Source organism: Pan troglodytes, chromosome 12 (genome assembly GCF_028858775.2).
Source record: "Pan troglodytes isolate AG18354 chromosome 12, NHGRI_mPanTro3-v2.0_pri, whole genome shotgun sequence".
Taxonomy (NCBI): Eukaryota; Metazoa; Chordata; class Mammalia; order Primates; family Hominidae; genus Pan; species Pan troglodytes.
The window spans coordinates 37,100,909-37,125,792 of NC_072410.2; the positions used below are offsets into that span (position 1 = coordinate 37,100,909).

The window sequence follows — 24,884 nt, forward strand, 5'->3', positions numbered from 1 at the left end:
GCACGGTGGCTCATGCCTGTAATCCCAGCACTTTGGGAGGCCGAGGCGGGCAGAACACCTGAGGTCTAGAGTTCAAGACCAGCCTGACCAACATGGAGAAACCCCATCTCTACTAAAAATACAAAAATTAGCCGGGTCTGGGGTGCACACCTGTAGTCCCACCTACTCGGAAGGCTGTGGCAGGAGAATCACTAGAGCCTGAGAGGCAGAGGTCGGCAGTGAGCTGAGATCGCACCACTGCACTCCAGCCTGGACAACAGAGTGAGACTCCATCTCAAAAAAAAAAAAAGGGGGGAAACTCACAAGCTCAATTTTTTTTCTTTTTTGTAATGACAAGGTCTTGCTCTGTTGCCCAGGCTGGAGTGCAGTGGTGCAATCATGGTTCACTGCAGCCTCAAATCCCGCGCTCAAAGGATCTTCCTGCCTCAGCCTCCCAAATAGGTGGAACTACAGGCACACACCACCATGCCCAGCTAACTTTTGTTGTTGTTATTGTAGAGATAGGGTCTTGCTATATTGGCCAGGCTGGTCTTGAACTCCTGACCACAAACAATTCTTCCACCTCAGCCTCCCAAAATGTTAGGATTACAGGCAGGAGCCACCACACCTGGCAAGCTCAGTTCTAAACAATGTTAAGTTTGAGTTTACTTTAAAACACCCAAAAATAGGGCCGGGCACCATGGCTCACGCCTGTAATCCCAACACTTTGGGAGGCTGAGGCAGGTGGATCATTTGAGGTCAGGAGTTCGAGACCAGCCTGGCCAACATGATGAAACCCCGTCTCTACTAAAAATACAAAAATTAGCTGGGCACGGTGGTGTTCGCCTATAATCCCAGCTATTCAGGAGGCTGAGGCAGGAGAATCATTTGAACCCAGGAGGCAGAGGCTGCAGTGAGCTGAGATCGCGCCACTGCACTCTAGCCTGGGCGACAGAGCAAGACTCCATCTCTAAAATAAAAATAAAAATGAAAAAATAAAATAAAATAAAATAAAAAAATTAGCCGGAAATCACTTGACCCTGGGAGGTGGAGGTTGCAGTGAGCCAAGATTGTGCCACTGCATTCCAGCCTGGGCAACAGAGCGAAGTTCAAGAGTTTAGAAAAATCTGGGATTAATATGTGTTTATGAGTCATTTCCATAAAAATGCATAGCTGAAATGGCCTAGGGAAAAAGTAAACAGCAAGAAGAGTGACGCTAGGACTGAATCTTGAGAAATCCCAAATTTAATGGCTGGATAGAAGAGATAAGCCTCCTAAGGAAATACTGGAGCTTCCAGAGAGGTAGAGGAAAGTGAGGACAAGGTTGTGTCCAGGTAAAAGGGTGGCACCACAGGAGTGCAGGGCTCCTGTCTCCCTTCAACAGAACTTGCTGGGGCTGACTGGCTGCCTCCAGCTGCTTCCCATATCTTTGGACCTGCCACAGTGCTCATGCCAAGGCCACCCTTCTTCTAGGCTGCTAGAGCCCACGACTGAGCTTGATGGGAGCCGTTTCTGCTGAATTGTCTGACAGGGAATCTTTGCCCTGGGGCTCCACACTGGACTGGCTGAGACCACCTCAGAATTGCACTGTATTGAGAAGCGCTTCCTATTTCCTTTCTTTCCTCTTCCCTTACTCATTCCTGCACTGCAGCTGGAAACTGCCCACCTCTGGCCTTCTAGTTAAGCACAATAATAATGTATCCCCTTGACTCAGGTATTTTTTTACTTAGAAATAAATGCATCCTAACTGACACACCACCCACAAGCTGACAGGAAAGGGCGAGCATGATGTGCACCAGATGTCAGACTGTAAGGTAGAGAGTTTGTGAAGATTAAAAAGGAAAATATTTTCCTCAGCCAACCACCAAAGGAAAAGATATAAAACAAGAGGCTGGTTTAAAAACAGGAGACTATTTAATCCATCTAAAAATACACATCAGGAAATGAGCAGAACCATAGGAAAATCCTCCACCTCTAACAGAGCGAAGTTACTGGCTTTCTGCTTGCTCCAAGAATCCCAAGGCTTGATGTTTGGAAGGAATTATCTGTTCTTCAACTACTCCCAGATACTCAGACATAAGTTACACACATCTGGAGAAGGGTTCTGCCCTGCTGAAGCTAGATGGGAGCTCGATGCATGAGAGAAAGGAGCATCAATCTAGAAAAAAATGATCAAAGAACAGCTGAGTGACAGTGTGGGGCCATCCCAGGCAAGTGGGCTCTTGGTGCTCTGGTGTAGCCAGAACCCATACAAGCTGGGCTGGCCTAGGGAGCCCACCAGCCAGCCTGTGTTCAGCTACAGCTTCTGTGTTCTTATTTACCATCATCAGCCACAGCCCTTGGGAGCAAAGCCCTAGACGCCTCCTTCAAGCCCCCTGCTGGTTGGTTTCATCATTATCTCGCCTCTTCCAAATCTGTAAGAAATGAAAACACAAACTGAAGTCTAGGAGGCATTCAGTCAACAGACACTTATCAAATACCTATTCTGTGCCAGGCCATGGACAACTCGTCACCCCATTTACAAATCTGCTATACCCCATTTGGAAATCTGCTACAGTGGCTACAGCCACTGAGGAGAAAAAAGTTATCTCTAGAAGGAGAGGTGTCACTTTCTTCTTACAAAGCTATGGCTTTTGTCTCAATCTTCCTTCTTTTGCCAGGTACTAGGGCAGTTACATAAAGAGAAGACAGAGATGCTCTGTGCTCCATGGGTCAATCCAATGGAGAGGACAGACAGGCAAAGCGATATGGCCGGCACTAAAACAAACGTCAAGTAGAAAGCGCTGTGGGGTCACAAAGCTGCCTGGGGCTCTGGGGAGCACTTCGTGGTCGACTTCTAGCCAGCCTCCCTGATGAGTCTAGGTTCTTCCTCCTCGAAACCAGACCGCACACTTCTGCAAAACTAACCTGGCCATAATCGCAACTTTCTTTGCTCACTCATACATTTTCTACACTTCCTTATACTTCTTTTCTGAAAATCTCTGCTTGACTTTCAGGGCCATACATTCTGCCCCCAACTCACTACTAAGTACTTCCCAATAGGTACCTGGCCCTCCAACCAAGGTCCTAACTCTATCCCTCTTCCTGCCTTGGCCCACTCCTCTCACTGGCCCCATACCCCACCTATTTGTGGCTCACTAAGCCTGTGGCCAACCCACCTGAATGTAAGCCTCTGACAGTGTGATCATCTGGGGAAGGATGTCAGTCACCTGGAGGTCTTGTAATTCATACCATTTGCCTGTCCCCTGCAGAAAGTATGAAGAGCTGGGTTAGTCTGCTCTCTAAAACCAAAAGGGTGTAGAAGGAAAGGATCATAGCCAAGACTAGAAAAATTAGAAGAACAGCCACTAGACATCATCCAGCAACAGTCATAAAGAAGAGGGTACATGATTTCTGCTGGGCATGATTCAATTAATAGGACTTTTGGTGTGTCAATCATGGCAAACTCAATTCCTGTTGGGAATTTTTTTAAAGTACTGTTTTTTGTTTGTTTGTTTTTGAGACAGGGTCTCACTCTGTCACCCAGGCTGGACTGCAGTGGTGTAATCACAGATCACTGCAGCCTTGACCCTCTGGATTCAAGCGATCCTCCCCTCAGCCTCTCAGGTAGCTGGAACTACAGGTGTGTGCCACTAAAACTGGCTAATTTTTTTTTTAATAGCGATGGGGTCCCACTGTGTTGCCCAGGCTAACTCCTGGTCTCAAAAGATCCTCCCGCCTCAGCCTCCTAAAGTGCTAGGATTATGGGTATGAGCCACTGCGCCTGGCCCCTTGAAGTACAATGGAGTCTGAAACACTTCTGTACATCTTTTTAAAAGGAATTTAGTGGACACTAAAGATGAGAAAAGAGGAAGCCGTCTAATCATCACCTGTGATGTCTCCTTCCTGCTCAGAAATGACAGACTAGACATTCTCACTTATGAGGTACACAGTGTCAACCACTGAGAGAACCTAAATATGGACATTCCTGGCTGGGCGCAGGGGCTTACGCCTGTAATCCCAGCATTTTGGGAGGCCGAGGTGGGCAGATCACTTGAGGTAAGGAGTTTGAGACCAGCCTGGCCAACATGGTAAAACCCCGTCTCTACCAAAAATACAAAAATTAGCCAGGCCTGGTGGCAGGTGCCTGTAGGTCCCAGCTACTTGGGAGGCTGAGGCAGGAGAATCACTTGAACCCAGGAGGTGGAGGTTGCAGTGAGCCAAGATCATGCCACTGCATTCCATCCTGGGTAATAGAGTGAGACTCAGTCTTAAAAAAAAAAAAAGCAACAGGTCATCAAGAAAAGGTGTCCTTGGTGGACACTGTCTATCACACTAATCTGATTCCTTTGGCCTAAGAAACCAGTGCTACAAATACAGCAAAACGTATCTCACTTCATGCTTCCATGAACAAGGAAAAAATGTTTCTACATTAAGGCAGAGGCACCTCTGGCCGCCCACCTGCCTTATCTAACCAAAGTTCTAAGAAATACCAAAGACCATTATTGTAGAATATAAATATTCCAGATCCTCTGGATATTACAATAGTTGAGAATATAGGAAACATAAGGAAAGCTCAGGATCACATAAGTAAGTTCCCATTCCTGCTTCAAGGACGAGTTAAGAACATGGGCTTTGAAGCAGAGTACCTGGGTCAAATCCTAATTCTACTGACTTGAGGTCAATTACTGAAACTCTGAGCCTAGGTCTCCTCCTCTGTAAAAAAGATGATACTGACATCTGTCTTGGAGGTGTGTTTTAATGAAAGAAATGAGATTAATGTACATTAAGTAACTGGCGTACTGCCTAACCACAATAAAGCACTTGATAAACAGAAGCTAGTTAAGATTAAACCCACAGTTCCAGAAGAGGCTAATCAAATGAGAACAATTTATGCTAATAATCTATGTGATATCAAATATATCTCAAGTACATGTTTTATCTGTTTTCAACTTGAGACAAATTCACAACATTTTTAAGATGAAAGGGAGCCTCTAAACCAGTGCTTCGCAAACTTTAATTTCTTACAAATCAGAGGGTCATGTTAAAATCCAGGTTCTGATGTGGTAGGTTTGAGGGGCCTGAGAGTCTGCATTTCTAACAAGCTGATTTCTAACAAGACTGATGCTGATGTTATTGGTCCAAGGATGCATCCCACTTTGGATGGTAAGGCTCTAGTCTAGGGCAGAGGTTCTCAACCTTGGCTGCACATCAGGGTCTCTCAGGGAACTTCAAAACATCAAATGCCAGCCAGGCACGGTGGCTCATACCTGTAATCCCAGCAGTTTCAGAAGCTGAGGCGGGAGGATTGCTTGAGACCAGCATGAGCATCATAGCACAACCCCATCTCAATTAACTTGAAAAATAGAAAAGACATCAAACAGAAAAGACATCCACCTCCAGACAATCTAACAGAAAGCCTTTGACCTTAATGCTGACTGATGTTTAGGGTCAGATAATTCTTTGTAACACGGGCTGTCCTTCGTGTTGTAAAATATATACCAACATCCCTGGCCTCTGCCCCAGCTGAAAACTACTATTATAACCGGCCTGGTGTGGTGCCGGGCATTGGGATTTTAAAAAGCTCCCGGTTGGCGTGGTGGCTCACACCTGTAATCCCAACACTTTGGGAGGCCGAGGTGGGTGGATCACAAGGTCAGGAGTTCAAGACCGGCCTGGCCAAGATCGTGAAACCCCATCTCTACTAAAAATACAAAAATTAGCTGGGCGTGGTGACGGGCGCCAGTAATCCCATAATCCCAGCTATTCGGGAGGCTGAGGCAGAGAACTGCTTGAACCCAGGAGGCGGAGGTTGCAGTGAGCCAAGATCACGCCACTGCACTCCAGCCTGGGCTACAGAGCGAGACCCTGTCTCAAAAAAAAAAAAAAAAAAAGCTCCCAAGGTGAGTCCAATGTGTAGCCAAAATTGAGAACCACTGCCTTAAACTAACTACTGACAGCACTACTACTTGCAGAGTCCCAAAGCCAAGGCCAAGCAAGGACACACTGAAGGGAACTGCCCTCTGAGATGCCAAAGAAACACCTGTTTTTGCCACTCTGTGCCATGAGACGGTCAGCAGCCACTCACATGATGAAGCACGTGGATCCGGTAGGAGCCCTCGGAGGGCTTGCCGTCATGCACGATGTTGGCAATGAGGTCATAGGTGGTATTCTTGTGTACTGCTTGTACTTCTTCAGACAAGTATTCTCTCAGATCCACATTTCTGTTAATGGTGAAAATAAAGCCGGAATAATCAGACAAAGGCTGTGAGGTTAAGGAAACTGTCCTACACAAACGGACCACAAAGTTGTTCAGCCCTATTTTAGGACCCTTGCTCTGGGTAGGCCTGCAGAGTCAAGAAGGTCCAGGTGCGTTGGAATTCACAAAATATGCCAAAATGAATGACAGGGTTACACAGCTTCCCATATGATTAAAAAAAAAAAAGAATGACAGGCAGTGGCTCATACCTATAATCCCAACACTTTGAGAGGTCAAGGTAGGAGGACTGCTTGAGCCCAGGAGTTCAAGGCCAGCCTGGGCAATGTAGTGAGACCCCTACAAAAAAAAAATTAGCCAGGCATGGTGGTACATGCATGTGGTCCTAGCTACTCAGGAGGCTGAGGTGAGAGGATCACTTGAGCCCAGGAGATTACGGCTAAAGTGAGCCAGGACCACACTATTGCACTCCAGCCTGGGCGACAGTGAGACCCTGTCTCAAAAAACCCCCAAAAGGAAGAAGAACTTTCAAATAGTTAAAAAGGAAAATATATAGACAGTTAACAAGAATATTAAGATTAAATACATAATTTTAGGAAAAATATATCATTTTGGAGTCTACAAATATTTATAAAAACTTATACAAGGTAAAATTAAAAAAAAGACATTGCATCATAAAAGTTGTCTGATGTGCTACCACTCATTACATGAAACAAAACCATGTTATCACTGGAAGAGTTCACAAGAAACAGCTAATGGTGGTCACGTCCAGTTATATATCTCCCTTTGAAGTTAGACTGTGAACATATTAACTGTTCAAAATTACAGAGTTTAAAATGTAAACCATGTGGTAATAAACAAACATACAACTTTGTTGTAATTATTATATGTAGCTTTCTATGTATTGGTGACAGCTATTTGTTTCTACAGACTGACAGTGTCCCATATATGATGCAGTCAGACTGCAATAAATATTCACTGTTAAGAAAATGGAAGCCAGGTGCAGTGGCTCATGCCTGTAATCCCAACACTTTGGGAGGCCGAGGCGGGCAGACTGCCTGAGCTCAGGAGTTCGAAACCAGCCTGCGTAACATGGTGAAACCCTGCCTTTACTAAAGTACAAAAAAAAAAATTAGCTGGGCGGGGCGGCGTGCACCTGTAGTCCCAGCTACTCCGGAGGCTGAGGCAGGAGAATTGCTTGAACCCAGGAGGCGAAGGTTGCAGTGAGCTGAGATAACGCCACCGCACTCCAGCCTGGGCAACAGAGCGAGACTCCATCTCCAAAAAAAAAAAAAAAAGGAGATATGAGTCCTGAGTCCATGTGAGCTCTAGCCAGCCAACCTGCCTTCCTGCTGCTAAAGGCTGACTTCTCATTTTATTTTCTCTTCAGCCTGAACAAAAGCTGACTAGACTTGTCTGAATGAGTATCAGAGAAGAAGTCTTTTTTTTTTTTTTTTTTTTTTTTTTTGAGACAGAGTCTCGCTCTGTCGCCCAGACTGGAGTGCAATGGCGCTAGCTATCTCAATTCACTGCAAGCTCTGCTTCCTGGGTTCACGCCATTCTCCTGCCTCAGCCTCCCGAGTAGCTGGGACTACAGGCGCCCACCACCATGCCTGGCTAATTTTTTGTATTTTTAGTAGAAACGGGGTTTCACCGTGTTAGCCAGGATGGTCTCGATCTCCTGACCTCGTGATCCGCCCGCCTCGGCCTCCCAAAGGGCTGGGATTACAGGCGTGAGCCACCGTGCCTGGTCCGGAGAAGTCTTTATACTCAAGATTTCATGACTGAACCAAAACTGTCCATGCGGCAAAAGAGAAATACTACGTTTAATCATTTTGTGTTAGTAAATAGGAAAAGGAGCAAACTATTCATTTTTTTTTTTTTTTTAGTAGAGACAAGGTCTTGCTATGTTGTCCAGGCAGGTCTCAAACTCCTGAGCTCAAGCAATTCTCCCACCTCGGCCTCCCAAAGTGATGACATTACAGATGTGAGCCACTGCGCCCAGCCTAAAAGAGCAAACTATACTCATCTCCCAACCACAGCAACAGACCAGTTAAGAGAATGGCTAATTACCTGAAAGTGAAACTTTAAACCTGCCCTCAAAAATCTCTATCTCCAAATAAGCAGAGGGTGCCTAATCACCATAAGTCTGATAACTCTCCGACAAAAACAGAATGTGTTATGAATAAAACATAGGAGAAGACAGGTATGAAAAAGATCCTTTTCAAGAAGTATGGACAATGAAATGATCCAGAATTGTATTACTCGAAGTAATTACAGCACATAAAATAAAGTGCAAGTTTCCAGAATTAGTCACAATTTGATGTTCTCTAAAAGACTGCGTAGTTAAGAAACAATCTTTTTCTCAACTTCTCCGAAGTAAGCTTTCTGAAGGACAAACTTTTATATTGGGCCTACTCTAGGCCCATAAAAGAAACCAATGGGGCAAGGAAATTTCTGTGGCAACTGAGCAGAAGTACCATTGATACACAATCTTCCTCCCTCTGGAGTTGCCCTTGGAATCCAGACTGCCCCTACCTACCAGGAACAGATAGGTGACTGGCAATTCACAAGAGGCTAGTGCTGAAATAAAACTTTGACACACAGACTTTCGAAGAAAGCACCTCTGTCATCCTACTCAAGGAGGCAGAGAACAAACCTCCATGTCCCCCCATTTAATTCTAGTCACAAACAAGATGCTAGTGGAGAAAAGTGTAGAAAAAGAGAAAAAGAAATTCCCCTGTAATTCTCAACTGCAAATGTTCTCTCTCCTCACCCTCCATGGTTCTAAGAGTCCTGGCAATACAATAATAAGATGTTACACCTGGACAAACCCCTAGGGCTCAGGCCCATCTACTCCAAGCCTCTCATTTTATCTATGAGAGAACATATCCAGAAAACACGCAAACTATGGGTCTGAGGTCCCACCACTAAGACAGCCTAAAACTCAGGCCTCTTTATTTTAGATACTACCTTCTTAAACACTACATGGAATTTAAAACTGACACTATTTTCTTTCTTTCTTTCTTTCTTTTTTTTTTTTTTTTTAGCACAGTCACACTCTGTCACCCAGACCCAGGCTGGAGGGCAGTGACACCATCTCAGCTCACTGCAGCCTCAATCTCCAAGGTTCTAGCCATCCTCCTGCCTCAGCCCCTCAAGTACCTAGGACTGCAGGTGTGCACCACCACATCTGGCCAATTTTTTGTATTTTTTTGTAGAGATGGGGTTTTGCCATGTTGCCTAGGCTGGTCTTGAACTCCTGAGCTCAAGCGATCCAGCTGCCTTGGCCTCCCAAAGTGCTGGGATTACAGGCGTGAGCCACCACGCCCAGCCAAACATCTTCTTAAGTATGAAAAACCTTGTCTCTTGAGAACTGAAAACCAACAGTCTACCCTCAAAAAGGATCTTGCAGAAGTTTTCTGAGTTGGAAGGAAGCAAACTAAAAGCATCTAGTACAACTCTAGTGTGCAAAAAGGTGTGATGGCCAGCAAATAGATGGGCAGACCCTCACTACTCAGGACATCTTCCAAACCAGGCAGAATCCTACCTGTCTTATCCTACTTGCATCATTTCTTCTTCTCTATGCAGGAAGACTATAATTTCCAGCTAGCAACAGGAGAGAAGATAAAATAGGGATTGCATCCCAATAAACATCAATCTTTTGTGGTCCCTGAAATAACTGTATCCTTCCAATAAAAACTCTTATCTACTGTAGGTAGGCTCTGTTCCTTGTAATCCCCAACTAAGACAGTCCAAAATTAATACTGGTAAAAATACAAGAGAAGAAATCCAGGTTCACTCCCCGTGAGAGAAGTGAGGCAGGATGTTACTTACGTAATAGGGAAATTGACAATAGTTGGATTCTTCTCAACAAAGAAGTTGTTCTTAGTGAATCTCTTGATACAAAAGATTAGATATGGAGGCAACTTGGTAAGCTGGAAGCGCTTCAGAAAGTTCTCCTTGTAAGTCTTATATTCCTAGAGAAAGAAAAGAAAATTCTCAAATTAGTGCTAAAGTTCAGTAGTATTAGAGCAGGGGCATGAGTTTTTCGTTTCGATTTTTTAAAATATAATTTTGCCTCACACTTAAGTTCACAAGACTCCTGGTCCGAGAAATTATGTATGAGGCTTAGGATGTGCAGTTTGGCTAAGGCTGATTTAAAAAAAAAAAAAAAAAAAAAAAAGGCCAGGCCTGGTGGCTCACACCTATAATCCTATCACTGTAGGAGGCCGAGGCAGGGGGATCATTTCAGCACAGGAGTTCGAGACCAGGCTTGACAACATGGTGAAACCCCATCTCTACTAAAAAGGAAAAAGAAAAAAAAAGAAAAAAAAAATATATATATATATATATGTAAAGAAAGAAAGCTAACCAGGCACAGTGGCTCACGCCTGTAATCCCAACACTTTGAGAGGCTGAGGCAGGCAGTTCACTTGAGGCCAGGAGATCGAGACCAGCCTGGCCAACAGGGTGAAACCGCATCTCTACTAAAAATACAAACATTAGCTGGGCATGGTGGCATGTACCTGTAGTCCCAGCTACTCGGGAGGCTGAGGCAGAAGAATCGCTTGAACCCGGGAGGTGGAGGTTGCAGTGAGCTGAGATCACACCACTGCACTCCAGCCTAGGCAACAGAGTGAGACTCCATCTCAAAAAAAAAAAAAAAAAGTATGTCTCCCCACTTTTTGGAGTTTCTCCTCTCCTAAATGACCTTCCTTTCTCTATACTACCCCAGAGGCAGACAGAAAGCTGAAAACAGGATATATGAGAAGTACAAGAGGGGGCACTGTGGTTGGGCAGTGGTTCACATCTGTAATCCCAACACTTTGGGAGGTTGAGGTGGGACGATCCCTTGAGGCCAGGAGTTAAAGAATGGCCTGGGCAACAAAGTGAGCACTCTCTCTACAAAAATACTTAGTTGGACGTGGTGGAGTGTGTCTAGTCCCAGCTACTCAGGATGCTGAGGTGAGAGGATCACTTGAGCCCAGGAGTTTGAGGCTGCAGTGAGCCATGATCATGCCACCATGATCACCCAGACTAGGTGATAAAGCTAGACCCTGTCTCAAAAAATAATAAAAAGGGGCACTGTAAGTTAAGAGTTGGGGGTGACCAGTGAGAAATACCAACGAGTCTGGGAGGCTCAATAAAGTCAATATAATTTATAATAAATACGTCACATACATGTGGTGATTCTTACATATAAAATGAAAATGGGCCAGGTGTGGTGGCCCACGCCTGTAATCCCAGCACTTTGGGAGGCGAGGCAGGCTGATCACTTGAGGTCAAGAGTTCGAGACCAACCTGGCCAACATGCTGTCTCTACTAAAAATATAAAAAATTAGCCAGTCATGGTGGCGGATGTCTGTAATCCCAGCTACTAGGGAGGCTGAGGCAGGAGAATCGCTTGAAACTGGGAGGTAGAGATTGCAGTCAGCCGAAATCACGCCACTGCACTCCAGCCTGGGCGACAAGAGCAAAACTCTGTCTTGAAAAAAAAAAAAAAAAAAAGAAAGAAAATGAAAAAGTCGAGAGAGCAAGGGTAAGTATAGGCAGGGCAGGTGTGTTAATGGGCTACCTTCTCAGTGATGCCATTGAACTTAGCCAGGATGTTGAAGAGTGGCACTTGGGGAATGATGAGCTGCTCCTTCTCGTCCTTGTAGAGGGGGGCAGTAGGAAGGTCTAGCGTCAGGTACATAAAAGTGGACTCCACCATTGTCTCCTGGTACTCGTCATTATGGAGCAACTGCTCTTTTTCTTCTGCTGGCTAGAAATGAATGAGAAGAAAAGAGAGGAAAGGAGTGTGACGGGTATAGGAACCAACACAGAACCGATGTTTTACCACGCTGACATTTCCTTCATCTGAAAGAACAAAGAGAAGTGCCCGAGAGATTGGGCAGTTTGGCATGCACCACCTGGTTAGATTAACTTAAGAACCAACAGGTTTCCTTCTTTAAAGATATTTTGCTTATATACCAGACTATCTAAAAAGCCCTGAGGCCAAGTGTGATGGCTCACGGCTGTAATCTCAACACTTTGGGAACAAAGGTGAGAGGACTGCTTGAGTCCAGGACTTCGAGACCAGCCTGGGCAACACAGTGAGACTCCATCTCTACAAAAAAAAAAAAAAAAAAAAATTGGCCGGGCATGATGGCTCACACCTGTAATCCCAGCACTTTGGGAGGCCGAGGCAGGTAGATCACCTGAGGTCAGGAGTCCAAGACCAACGTGACCAACACGGAGAAACCCCGTCTTTACTAAAAATACAAAATAAGCCGGGCGTGGTGGTGGCGCCTCTAATCCTAACTACTCGGGAGGCTGAGGCAGGAGAATCACCTGAACTCGGGAGGCGGAGGTTGCGGTGAGCCGAGATAGTGCCACTGCACTCCAGCCTGGGCAACAAGAGTGAAACTCCATCTCAATAAAATAAATAAATTAATTAATTAATTAAATTAAATTAAATAAAAATAAAAATAAAAATTAGCCCGGTGTGGTGGTGTGTATCTATGGTCCCAGTTTCTGGGGAGGTTGAGGTGGGAGGATCACTTCAGCAAGGGAGGTTGAGGTTGCAGTGAACCATAATCACGTCACCACACTCAGCCTGAGTGACAGAGATCTTGTCTCAAAAAGGAAAAAAAAAATCCATTAAAAAAAGAAAGTGGGCCGAGCACGGTGGCTCATGTCTGTAATCCCAGCACTTTGGGAGGCCAAGGGAGGTGGATCACCTAAGGTCAGGAGTTTGAGACCATCCTGACCAACATGGTAAAACCTCTTCTCTACTAAAAATAGAAAAATTAGCCAGGCATAGTGGCGCATGCCTGTAATCCCAGCTACTTCGGAGGCTGAGGCAGGAGAATGGTTTGAACCTGGGAGGTGGAGATTGCAGTGAGCTGAGATCATGCCATTGCACTCCAGACTGGTCAACAAGAGCAAAACTCCATCTCAAAAAAGAAAAGCTCTAAGACCATCTAGGAAGCTTAGCTGAGGGCCAGGCACGGTGACTCACGCCTGTAATCCCAGCACTTTGGGAGGCCGAGGCAGGTAGATTACCTGAGGTCAGGAGTTCGAGACCAGCCTGGACCAACATGGTGAAGCCCCGTCACGACTAAAAATACAAAATTAGCTGGGCGTGGTGGCAAGCGCCTGTAATCACAGCCACTCAGGAGGCTAAGGCAGGAGAATCGCTTGAACCCAGGAGGTAGAGGTTGCAGTGAGCTGAGATGGCGCCACTGCACTCCAGCCTTGGCGACAGAGGGAGACTAAGAAAAACAAAAAGAAAGCTTAGCTGAGCTTTCTGAAAAAACACAGCAGCACCACCTAGTGGCCAGAACACTTAAACCAGCATAGTACATCCAACCACTAACTCCCAAACTGAAAAAGTGCACTAGTATGACAGGGACCAGGCAGAGCGGCCACTAGGCAGGTGCTTTGTTGAACCTCTTCACAGGGCAAGCAGGCTTGTCAGTTCTCTGAGCATCTCTTCATCTCCCCTACGTCCCCTCAAGCAATATGAATCAGTCCAAGACCCAGGCTCAATTAACTCACCAGATCAGGATGGGGAAGCTTTTTAGTGAAGATCCTCATGGACCCCTGGAAAACATCAGTCACAATAGCTGCACAAACAGGAAGCAAGAGACAAATTCCGTGAGGATGGAAAACATGTCTAAAGTATATTTCCAGCTTCTAAATTTCTGAAATAAACCAGCATCTTCCAGCAAAAGACACAGAGCTCTCACTAAACACAGAAGTTTCCTTTTGTACTATATACCACCAGGGTACCTTTATAATTATTTGTGTAAATAATTACTTTATTTCTCTTAAGACAACTTTTTATCCTCCATCACAGGGCCTGGTCCATAAAAGAAAAGGTAAATGTGTTCAAAATGAAGGAATGATTTACAGAGCCTGGTGATACATGAATTACAAAAAAATTCACAAGCAAAACAAGGTACAGCCAAGGAACTTCCCATAACCATAAGCTACTTTCAAAGAGAGACAATGTCCAAACTGTAATGAAGACAAGAGGACAATGACAGACTAAGAGATGGGCCAGAACAGGATCAAAGCAACAAGAGAGAAAGCACAACCAAGTTCTAGAATCCTGCCAAGACGCAAGTTAGAGAGCTCAGAGGGTTAACACAGGCTGAACACACCTGGTAGAGAGGGCAGGGCCATCCAGTGGGAAAAGCAACAGGCCACAATCCCACATATCAAGACACCATCACATCTATAATCCTAGCACTTTGGGCAGATCACCTGAGGTCAGGAGTTTGAGACCAGCCTGGCCAACATGGAGAAATCCCATCTCTACTAAAAATACAAAAATCAGCTGGGCGTGGTAGTGGGTGCCTGTAATCCCAGCTACCCTTGGGAGACTGAGGGAGAAGAACTGCTTGAACCTGGGAGATGGAGGCTACAGTGAGCTGAGACCGTGCCACTGCATAGCCTAGGTGACAGAGCAAGACTCTGTCTCAAAAAATATATATAATAAAATATCATTGGGACTATAACCATATTCTAGCAAAAACTACGGAGAGGGGCCTATTCAGAAAGAACGTTTAGTTTATCTATAACATAGATACTAGCCTACCCCAGATAAACAGTTAACAAAAGAATGGGAAGTTGCCTCAGCCTCCCAAGTCACTGGGACTACAGGCACACGCCACCACACCTGAATAACTTTTGTATTTTTGGTAGAGATGGGGTTTCGCCATGTTGGCCAGGCCGGTCTCAAACTCCTGACCTCAGGTAATCCACCCACCTCGGCCTCTCAAAGAGCTGGGATTATAGGCATGAGCCATTGCGACCGACCGCAAAGTTTTTTAAAAGGGAACAAAATAACTCCTTTTTATAAGTAAATGACTTACTCTTCTTTTTCTTCTTTGTGCCCCCCAGAGCTGAGTGCAGAGCATTCAGAAACCAAGACAGAAAGTCAACGCCATCTCCTGGAAAAAAAGGAAGGGTGGAAAACGTTGAAGCTAAGTGGCATTAGAGTTAACTTAAACCATGCACTGGTTGGCATTCCTGGTTCTCCCCCTTCCTCTCTGGCCATGCCATCCCATCCCAACTGCCGTGCATCCTCCTCTATCTTATCATTAAATGCTGGCACTCCTCAAGGTCAAGCTCTCACTCCTCCGATCTTGACTGTCTCCATAGGCTCTCCGATTCATACCAGGACTGTATCGCATCACTCAGTGATGACCAAAACAAATGAACATGACCTTTTAACATCCACTTTTCTCCAGAGTGAGCTCAGACTTCCTTCTTCCCTTCTGCAGCTCATGAAGATTCCTGTCTTTTAGGAAAGTGACTAGCACCCAGACTGAAAAGGCATACAGAACAAGGGGTTCTGAAAGCAAGGGGTTCTGAAAGCAGATTGACAATATTCCATGAAAATGCTGTCTACGGAACCTGCCACTCAGACATTTCGGGGATAGTGGCTACTTTTTTTTTTTGAGACAGAGTCTCACTCTGTCGCCCAGGCTGGAGTGCAGTGGCATGATCTCAGCTCACTGCAACCTCCGCCTCCTGGGTTCAAGCGATTCTCCCACCTCAGTCTCCTGAGTAGCTGGGATTACAGGCGCCTGCTACCATGCCCAGCTAATTTTTGTATTTTTAGTAGAGACGGGGCTTCACCATGTTGGCCAGGCCGGTCTCGAACTCTTGACCTCAAGTGATCCTCCCGCCTCAGCCTCCCAAAGTACTGGGATTACAGGCATGAGCCACTGCGCCCAGCCAGATAATGACTACTTTCTCTTCAACGAAGATTTGCTTCTATTTAGTTCCTCTTTGCTCACGCAATTAAAATCTCAAAGACTATAGTATATCTTCCTCAACTTCATTTCCCTAAACCCAGAGGCCTCTAACAACTCCATAGAATGATTTTCTTTTTATTCCCTGTACACAGAATGCTCTTATGTAACAAACTACCACAGCAAGAAACACTTCACACATCTAAACACTCGGCAACTAATAACCTACTAGGTCTCAGAGACGGAGGAAATTATGTTTATGTGACTTCATAACTATCCTAGCCAATAGTGGCTATGACAGAAGAAACTAGACACGTTGATTCTCAGGGTACCCTGGTTTTTCTGCAACTCTACAACCCAATTATGCCCTAACTTTCCAAGCTGCCAAAAGCTGACAGGCCCCACTATCCACCTTCAGGCCATAAGTCACCTGTGGAACACAGTGAATGCTGACACTCATCCATCCATTCATGGTCCACAAAAAAATCATTCTCAACACAAATTTCTTCCTTTCTTGCAGCCTTAATATAAAACCCTGGGAGCTCAGGGAGTTGGTCCAGAAACAGAAATGTCTCTATAAACACAAGATAACCTAGCCACCTAGTTCTTGGGAATTAGATGGTCCTACAAAGCACACAAACAGGCTGTCACCTGTTTAGAAGGGTGAGGCACCCAGATTTTTTCTTCGCGACACAGCGTCTCACTCTGTCACCCAGGCTGGAGTGCAGTGATGCAACTTCAGCTCACTGCAAGCTCTGCCTCCCAGGCCCAAGGAATCCTTCCACCTCAGTTTCCCAAGTAGCTGGGAGTACAGGCGTGTGCCATCATGCCTGGCTAACTTTTACATTTTTTGTCGAGAGGCAGTCTCACTATGTTCCTCAAGCTGGTCTTGAACTCTTGGGCTCAAGCAATCCTCCCACTTCGGCCTCCCAAAGTGCTGGGATTACAGGCATGAGCCAGCGTGCCTGGCCCCAGATTAAGATTTCATTGGCCATGTTGTAACCAACCCGAAGTGTATCTTATTTCCTACTAACCCTGAAACAAGTGCTCCATGGGCCCCATTCCTTACCACCTTGATTCCTCCTATTTCTCCTTAAGTACCAGAGACTCTTAAAAGCCACTACTCGACGTCCCCTCTACGTCAATCCTCAGCCAGAATAATGTTTTTCTTTTTATTTTACAGACAGAGGTCTCACTCTGTTGTCCAGGCTGGAGTACAGTGGAACCAACATGGCTCACTGAAGCCTCTACCTCCTAGGCCCAAGCGATCCTCCAACCTCAGCCTCTCAAGTAGCTGGACTACAGGTACATGCCACCATGCCTGGGTAATTTTTAAAAATTTTTTGTAGATATAGGGTCTATGTCACGCAGGATGGTCTCTAACTCCTGGGCTCAAGCGATCCGCCCACCTTGATCTCCCAAAGTGGTGGGATTACAGGTGTGAGTGACCATGCCCAGCTGGAATAATGTTTTAAAAACAAATTCATAAGTCTGATGTCACATCTTTGTTAAAAGCCTTCAATGAGGCCGGGCATGGTGGTTCACGCCTGTAATCCCAGCACTTTGGGAGGCCGAGGCGGGTGGATCACCTGAGGTGAGGAGTTCAATACCAGCCTGACCAACGTGGTGAAACTCCATCTCTACTAAAAATACCAAAAAATTAGCCAGGTATGGTGGTGGGTGCCTGTAGTCCCAGCTACTCGGGAGGCTGAGGCGGGAGAATAGCTTGAACCGGGGAGACAGAGGTTGCAGTGAGCCGAGATCACACCACTGCACTCCAGCTTGGGCAACAGAGTGAGACTCTATCTCAAAAAAAAATAAAAGCCTTCAATGACTCCAGCTATTTTCAGGATATAATCCAAGCTCCTTACGGTAGCTTATAAAGCAGGCCATCTGGTCCCTCCCTCAGGATCTACACCTTGGCTCTCCACTGACCCCAGGAGTCCAAGGGTCCAGCTACTTGCAGTCTCTGACTATGCCAGGCACTTTTCTCTTCTGCCCACCATGTCCTCTCTACCTAGAATGCCTACTCCCCATCCCAACCTGCCTCCACCTCTACCTAAAACTCAGGGTCTCTTCCTCCACTCTGATCTCTGATCTACCTCCCACATGTTCAGCTGAGGGGGTCCTTACTCCATGCTCCCCTCCCATAGCACAGCACTTAACACCTGTAATTACCTTTTCTTAAAAAAGATAGTTGAGCCGGGCGTGGTGGCTCACGCCTGTAATCCCAGCACTTTGGGAGGCTGAGGTGAGCAGATCACAAGGTCAGGAGATCGAGACCAGCCTGGCTAACACGATGAAACCCTGTCTCTACTAAAAATACAAAAAAATTAGCTGGGCATGGTGGCACGCACCTGTAGTCCCAGCTACTTGGGAGGCTGAGTCAGAAGAATCACCTGAACCCAGGAGGCAGAGGTTGCAGCGAGCCGAGATCACGCCATTGCACTCCAGCCTGGGCAACAGAGCAAGACTCTGTCTCAAAAAAAAAAAAAAAAAGATAGTTGAAATTTGCTTATTGATTTTTAAAGACAGCGTCTTCCTCCGTTCCCCAGCTGGAGTGCAGTGGTGTGATCATAGCTCACTGTAGCCTTGAACTCCTGGGCTCAAGCAATACTCCTGCCTCAGCCTCCCAAGTAGCTCAGACCACAGGCTTCTGCCAGCACACTCAACCTTTCTACATAACTATTTCCCCACCAGACTGGGAGTTCTTCAAAGAGAAAAATCGTGTTTCTTATCCCTGCTGCTCTAAAACCTAGCACCATGAGTGAATGCTGAATAAACTAATACAGATGCTAGAGGATACCATATGAGATTCAGGTACAAAGTTACACTGTCCGCTTTACTCATAAGACAGTAACAAATTGGGTTTGGAGAGAAAAAAACAGTCAAAATAGTTCATCAGAGGCCAGGCGCAGTGGCTCACACCCGTAATCCCAACACTTTGGGAGGCCGAAGCGGGTGGATCACTTGAGGTCAGGAGTTTGAGACCAGCCTGGCCAACATGGTGAAACCCCCTCTCTACTAAAAATACAAAAATTAGCTGGGCATGTTGGCGGGCACCTGTAATCCCAGCTACTTGGGAGGCTGAGGCAGGAGAATCCCTTGAACCCAGAAGGCAGAGGTTGCAGTGAGCAGAGATCACACCACTGCACTCCAGCCTGGGCAATGAAGCAAGACTCGGTCTTAAAAAAACAAACAAAACAAAACAAAACAAAACAAAAATATCATCAGAATACCCTAATGTGGGACACGAAAGAATGAGGATAGGTGACAGGTGTTTAATAAAAGCTAGTGTCTTTCCCAGCCTCCTGGTATTTCCCTAAGCCATACAGTTTAATTTACCAAATAAGACTGACTTTCTATTCAGCTAGAATCTCCTGGGACTCTTAGCAGGGCAGATTGGTCAGAGAAGAATGAAGAACCTAACCACACTATCCACTGGACACTCCTGGCTACTCTCAAGATTCACTGCAGCTGGGCACAGTGGCTCATGCCTGTAATCATAGCTACTTGAAGCTGAGGCAAGAGGATCCCTTGAGTCCAGAAGTTCAAGGCTGCAGTGAGCTACAAGTCCCGCCACTGCACTCCAGCCTGGTCAAAAGAGCAAGACTGTCTCTTAAAAAAAAAAAAAAAAAGGCCGGGCGCAGTGGCTCATGCCTGTAATCCCCAGCACTTTGGGAGGCTGAGTAGGGTGGATCAAGAGGTCAGGAGTTCGAGATCAGCCTGGCCAACATAGTGAAACCCCATCTCTGCTAAAAATACAAAAATTAGCCGGGCATGGTGGTGCATGCCTATAGTCCCAGCTACTTGGGAGGCTGAAGCGGGAGAATCGCTTGAACCCTGGAGGTGGAGGTTGCAGTGAGCTGAGACCATGCCATTGTACTCCAGCCTGGGTGACAGAGTGAGACTCCATCTCAAAAAAAAAATTCACTGCCAAGTGGAAATAAATTTGTTCATCAAACTAGTTTTGTTGTCCTGAAACATGAATGACTTGTTCTTACCTTGTTTGGTGATCTGAAAAGTCTTCTTACTGCAAAGTACAACTGCCTGAAGCATCTCATGGGGAGACACATGTGCCTTGAAATTTCGAGGGTTCCAGAGCTTTCTCATCAGCTCTCCAAAACGCTGGACCAACAAGAACATGATATCCCCTGGAGGACGTTTGATGTTCTTATAATTGTCTTCTTCCAGAAAGTAGTTCCGGAGAGGAGGAACATTAGATAGAGCCTGAAAATCAAACACTCCGATTAACCCAAAGCCCCTTTGTAGGACCCCTTGAGCCAAGCTCTTCCAATTAAAGTTCTCCTAATAGAATTTGTGATGTGCCTGTGATGGCCTTAAAGAGCCAAAAGTAAATGGACCCTTGGAGAATCCTACCCAGGCTCACATCACAGAAATATCATTAACGTTGAGTTTCATATGAACTACAGTTCTGCAGACAACTTTGCTGATGTGGATACCACAAAGAAGGTTAAAACAAAACAAAACAAAACACAGGTATTCAAATCTCTATCAACTTATTCAACAATTTCCTTTTGTTACTCTAATTATGCTGTGACAATACTTAAATTCATAAGGCAGAAGGCTATAATCCAAATACTCTTTCCTTCATCATCCATTTTGGTTGAAGCAAAAATAACTACCTAGGAAACACAGTTCTCCCATCTCTCAACTCCACACTAAAATAATATGAAAATTATCTTAAAATGTGATGTTTTCCCATACTAAAACCATATAATTGTACATAAAAGTAAATATAGGGAGCTGTGAGGACGCAAAGGTGTAAGAACAATACAATGATCTTTGGGGACTTGGGGGAAAGAGTGTGGGGGGTGGTGAGGGATAAAAGACTACACACTGGGTACAGTATACACTGCTTGGGTGATGGGTGACCAAAATCTCAGAAATCACCACTAAAGAACTTATTCATGTAACCAAAAACCACCTGTTCCCCAAAAACCTACTGAAATTTTTTTTTTATTTTTGGAGACCGAGTCTTGCTCCATCCCCCAGGCTGGAGTGCAGTGGCACGATCTTGGCTCACTGCAACCTCTGCCTCCAGGGTTCAAGCAATTCTCATGCCTGAGCCACCATGCCCAGCCAAAATTTTTTTTTAAAAGTAAATATACTCTGTTATGACGGAAAATGGTCGGCCAGGCGAGGTGGCTCATGCCTGTAATCCCAGCACTTTGGGAGGCCAAGGTGGGAGGATCACCTGAGGTCAGGAGTTCAAGACCAGCCTGGCCAACATGGTGAAACCCCGTCTCTACTAAAAATACAAAAATTAGCTGGGCATGGTGGCACGCGCCTGTAATCCCAGCTACTCAGGAGGCTGAGGCAGAAGAATCACTTGAACCCGGGAGGTGGAGGTTGCAGTGAGCCAAGATGGCACCACTGCACTCCAGCCTAGACAACAAGAGCAAAACTCCGTCTCAAAAAAAAAAAAAAAGAAAAAGAGAAAATGGTCAAAAGGTTTAGGACAATAAAAACAAATTGTATCTCATTAAGCAGAAAGATAAAAACTAGCCGTATTAATTTCAGGAAGAAACACAGGCTCATCAGCCTGAGCTACAAAACTGGGAGGAGGGGTCTAGGCGCGATGGTTCAGGTCTATAATCCCAGCACTTTGGGAGGCCAAGGTGGGCCGATCACTTGAGGTCAGGAGTCCAAGACCTGCCAGGCCAACATGGTGAAACCGTCTCTACTAAAAATACAAAATTAGCTGGGTGTGGTGGTGAGTGCCTGTAATTCCAGCTTCTCGGGAGGCTGAGGCAGGAGAATCACTTAGACCCGGGAGGCAGAGGTTGCAGCGAGCCAAGATCGCGCCATTGCACTCCAGCCTAGGCAAAAAGAGCAAAATTCCATCTCAAAAAAACAAAACAAAACGAAACTGGGAGGAAGAGGACCAAAGACACCCTAAATAAAAATGCAGTATCCCCACAGGTCCTTCCCGACCAGCACTGTGCTTACCATGAACACATTTCTTTCTTAAACAAGGTCATCCATTCAGGGAGTCAGCTAGAAGGGTTTCTGCTAAATGTAATAACCCAGGCACCTCTAAGGAAGACAACTCAGAACACAGAGAGCACTTCAACCACAGAGGGGATTAGGAAAGCCCCGACAAGCTAAGCTCAGCTAAAGAAACAAGGACTTCCTGTTTGTAGAATAATTACTAAAAAGAGAGATTTACTCTCAAAACAAGAGGATGGATAAAGTTTATCCTAATTCTCAGTTGTCTATCTTGTGGAGAAAAGGTTGCACTCTGGCCTCAGCAACAATATAAATAATATTGGTCATCCTCAGAGAAGAATTATCCACCCTCCAGATGGATGACCTGGTCCAGTCAACCCTATTTTAGTGGAAACATCATCACATAGGGTTTGTTAATCCATTTATTTTTATAAAGAGAACTTCCTACGCGATCTAAAATTCATCAGAAAGCCAAGACTAACAGCTCTGACCAAATCCAAATTCTATCTGTCCATCCTATAATGGTTTTCACTCGGCAGGGCGCGGTGGCTCACACCTGTAATCCCAGTACTTTGGGAGGCCGAGGCGAGCAGATCCCGAAGTCAGGAGATCGAGACCATCCTGGCTAACACAATGAAACCCCGTCTCTACTAAAAATACAAAAAATTAGCTAGGCATGGTGGCACGCACCTGTAGTCCCAGCTACTCGGGAGGCTGAGGCAGGAGAATCGCTTGAACCTGGGAGGCAGAGGTTGCAGTGAGCTGAGATTGTGACACTGCATTCCAGCCTGGGTGACAGAGCGAGACTCCATCTCAAAAAAAAAAATCAGTTTTCACGCAGCCATGAGAGGATTTAAGAGGAACGATCTGATGAAAAGTCTCTCTACTTAAGAATTTGACCTTTCCAGAGACTAGGCATGACACCAAGAGCAGACACTGAATGTAAAAAATATGCCTTTACAGTTTTTTGTCCAATTCTTCATGGCAAAAATATCACTTAAAAAATTTAAAGGCCAAATAAGAATTAGCAGAAAACATTTGCAACATATGCAACAGAAAAGGGAAGAACTTTATCATATATTTCTTAAAGCTCAGTAAGACGAACCAATAGGAAAGGAGTCTGTAAGGCCCAATAACTCAAGAAAAAAATACAAATAGTTAACTTTAGAAGTGATCCAAGGCTAGGTGCAGTGGCTCACACCTGTAATGCCTGCACTTTTCAAAGTCCTCAAACTTCTCCAACAGCCTCGAACTCCTGGGCTGAAGGGATCTTCCCACCTCAGCCTCCCAAACAGCCAGGACCACAGGCATGCATGCACCACTGTGCCCAGCTAATTTTTTTTTTTTTTTTTTTAAATAGAGACAGGGTCTCGCTATGTTGCCAGGCTGATTTCAAACTACTGGCCTCAAGGGACCCTGCCACCTTGGCCTCCCGAAGTGCTGGGATTAGAGGCATGAGCCACCATGCCCAGCCCCTCACAATTTATACATGTTTTCCCCAATAAGCCTGTGTTTATGATTATAATTTTTTAATCATTTTCTTGGTGAAGTAGGATTATTGTTTTCTTATTATACTTACCAACATTTAAAAATTGGCTGGGCATGGTGGTTCACACCTGTAATCCCAGCACTTTGGGAAGCTGAGGCGGGTGGACCACGAGGTCAGGAGTTCAAGACCGGCCTGGCCAACATGGTGAAACCCCATCTCTACTAAAAATACAAAAATTAGCCGGGTGTGGTGGCAGGCATCTGTAATCCCAGCTACTCAGGAGGCTAAGGCAGAAGAATCACTTGAACCTGGGGAGCAGAGGTTGCAGTGAACGAAGATCATGCCACTGCATTCCAGCCTGGGTGACAGACTCCCTCTAAAAAAAAAAAATTTCTACAGTATGCACCTATTACTCATAAAATTTTCTTAAAAACAACTTTTAATTGAAAATAAGGGATGGGCACGGTGGCTCATGCCTGTAATCCCAACACTTTGGGAGGCCGAGGCAGGTGGATCACGAGGTCAGGAGTTCAAGACCAGCCTGGCCAAAATGGTGAAACCCTGTCTCTAAAACTAAAACTACTAAAACTCTACTACAACCCTGTATCTACAAAACTTAGCCAGGCACAGTGGCAGGTGCCTGTAATCCCAGCTACTCGGGAGGCTGAAGCAGGAGAATCGCTTGAACCTGGGAGGCAGAGGTTGCAGTGAGCTGAGATTGCGCCACTACACTCCAGCCTGGGCAACAGACTGAGACTCCGTCTCAAAAAAAAAAAAAAAGAAAATAGGACAGCTTTGGTTTTCTGCCTTTCCAATTTCAGGGTTATGAGCACATGGGCAGGAGAAAGTCATTGATCAGCCAGCACAACAAATATCTACACCATTTAAAAAAAAAATGCATCTGGCATGTTTCTTACTTGATACTGCAAGGCAACACAGATTCGGTCCCTCATTCCCTGGAAGTTCCAGAGGCCATGAGCCAGAGGCTAGAAAAAGCCTCACCATTTGACAGCAGCCCAGTGAGCAAAGGAATGCTCTGCCTGTTGCAGAACAATTACTCAAGTAGAGTCCTTAGCAAGACTTGGTGTCTGAGGATCATCTGACTATACTCTACAAGAAGGCAGTAATTTCTTTTTTGAGACGGAGGAGTTTCGCTCTTGTTGCCCAGGCTGGAGTGCAGTGACGTGATCTCAGCTCACTGCAACCTCCGCCTCCTGGGTTCAAGTGATTCTCCTGCCTCCGCCTCCCGAATAGCTGAGATTACAGGCATGCACCACCAAGCCCGGCTAATTTTGTATTTTTAGTAGAGATGGGGTTTCTCCATGTTGGCCAAGCTGGTCTCGAACTCCTGACCTCAGGTGATCCTCCTGCCTTGGCCTCCCAAAGTGCTGGGATTACAGGTATGAGCCACTGCGCCTGGCCGAAGGCAGTAATTTCTTGGCCAGTACACATACTATTTCCTGTCCCTCTCTTTTTTTTTTTCTTGAAACAGAGT

At 45.5% G+C, this 24,884-nt stretch overlaps 1 protein-coding gene across 6 annotated transcripts in view; it reads right to left on the minus strand.

The window, feature by feature from the left end:
* Window positions 1-1,874: 1,874 nt before the first annotated feature.
* USP39 (ubiquitin specific peptidase 39) overlaps window positions 1,875-24,884 on the minus strand; it is a 46,061-nt gene continuing 23,051 nt past the window's right edge. For 3 of the 6 annotated variants that reach the window (XM_009442771.5, XM_054678566.2, XM_515591.6), the window contains exons 6-13: window positions 19,932-20,157; window positions 15,043-15,120; window positions 13,721-13,788; window positions 11,754-11,942; window positions 10,013-10,155; window positions 6,047-6,182; window positions 3,138-3,224; window positions 1,875-2,393 (exon numbers count right to left, since the gene is read on the minus strand). In XM_009442771.5, the coding sequence (XP_009441046.1) occupies window positions 2,346-2,393; window positions 3,138-3,224; window positions 6,047-6,182; window positions 10,013-10,155; window positions 11,754-11,942; window positions 13,721-13,788; window positions 15,043-15,120; window positions 19,932-20,073 (891 nt within the window). In that variant the 5' untranslated portion in view covers window positions 20,074-20,157 and the 3' untranslated portion in view covers window positions 1,875-2,345. Of the gene's footprint in view, window positions 2,394-3,137; window positions 3,225-5,228; window positions 5,315-6,046; window positions 6,183-10,012; window positions 10,156-11,753; window positions 11,943-13,720; window positions 13,789-15,042; window positions 15,121-19,931; window positions 20,158-24,884 lie in introns of all 6 variants that reach the window. The other 3 variants (XR_010149354.1, XR_010149353.1, XM_009442770.3) reach the window with 3 other exon arrangements.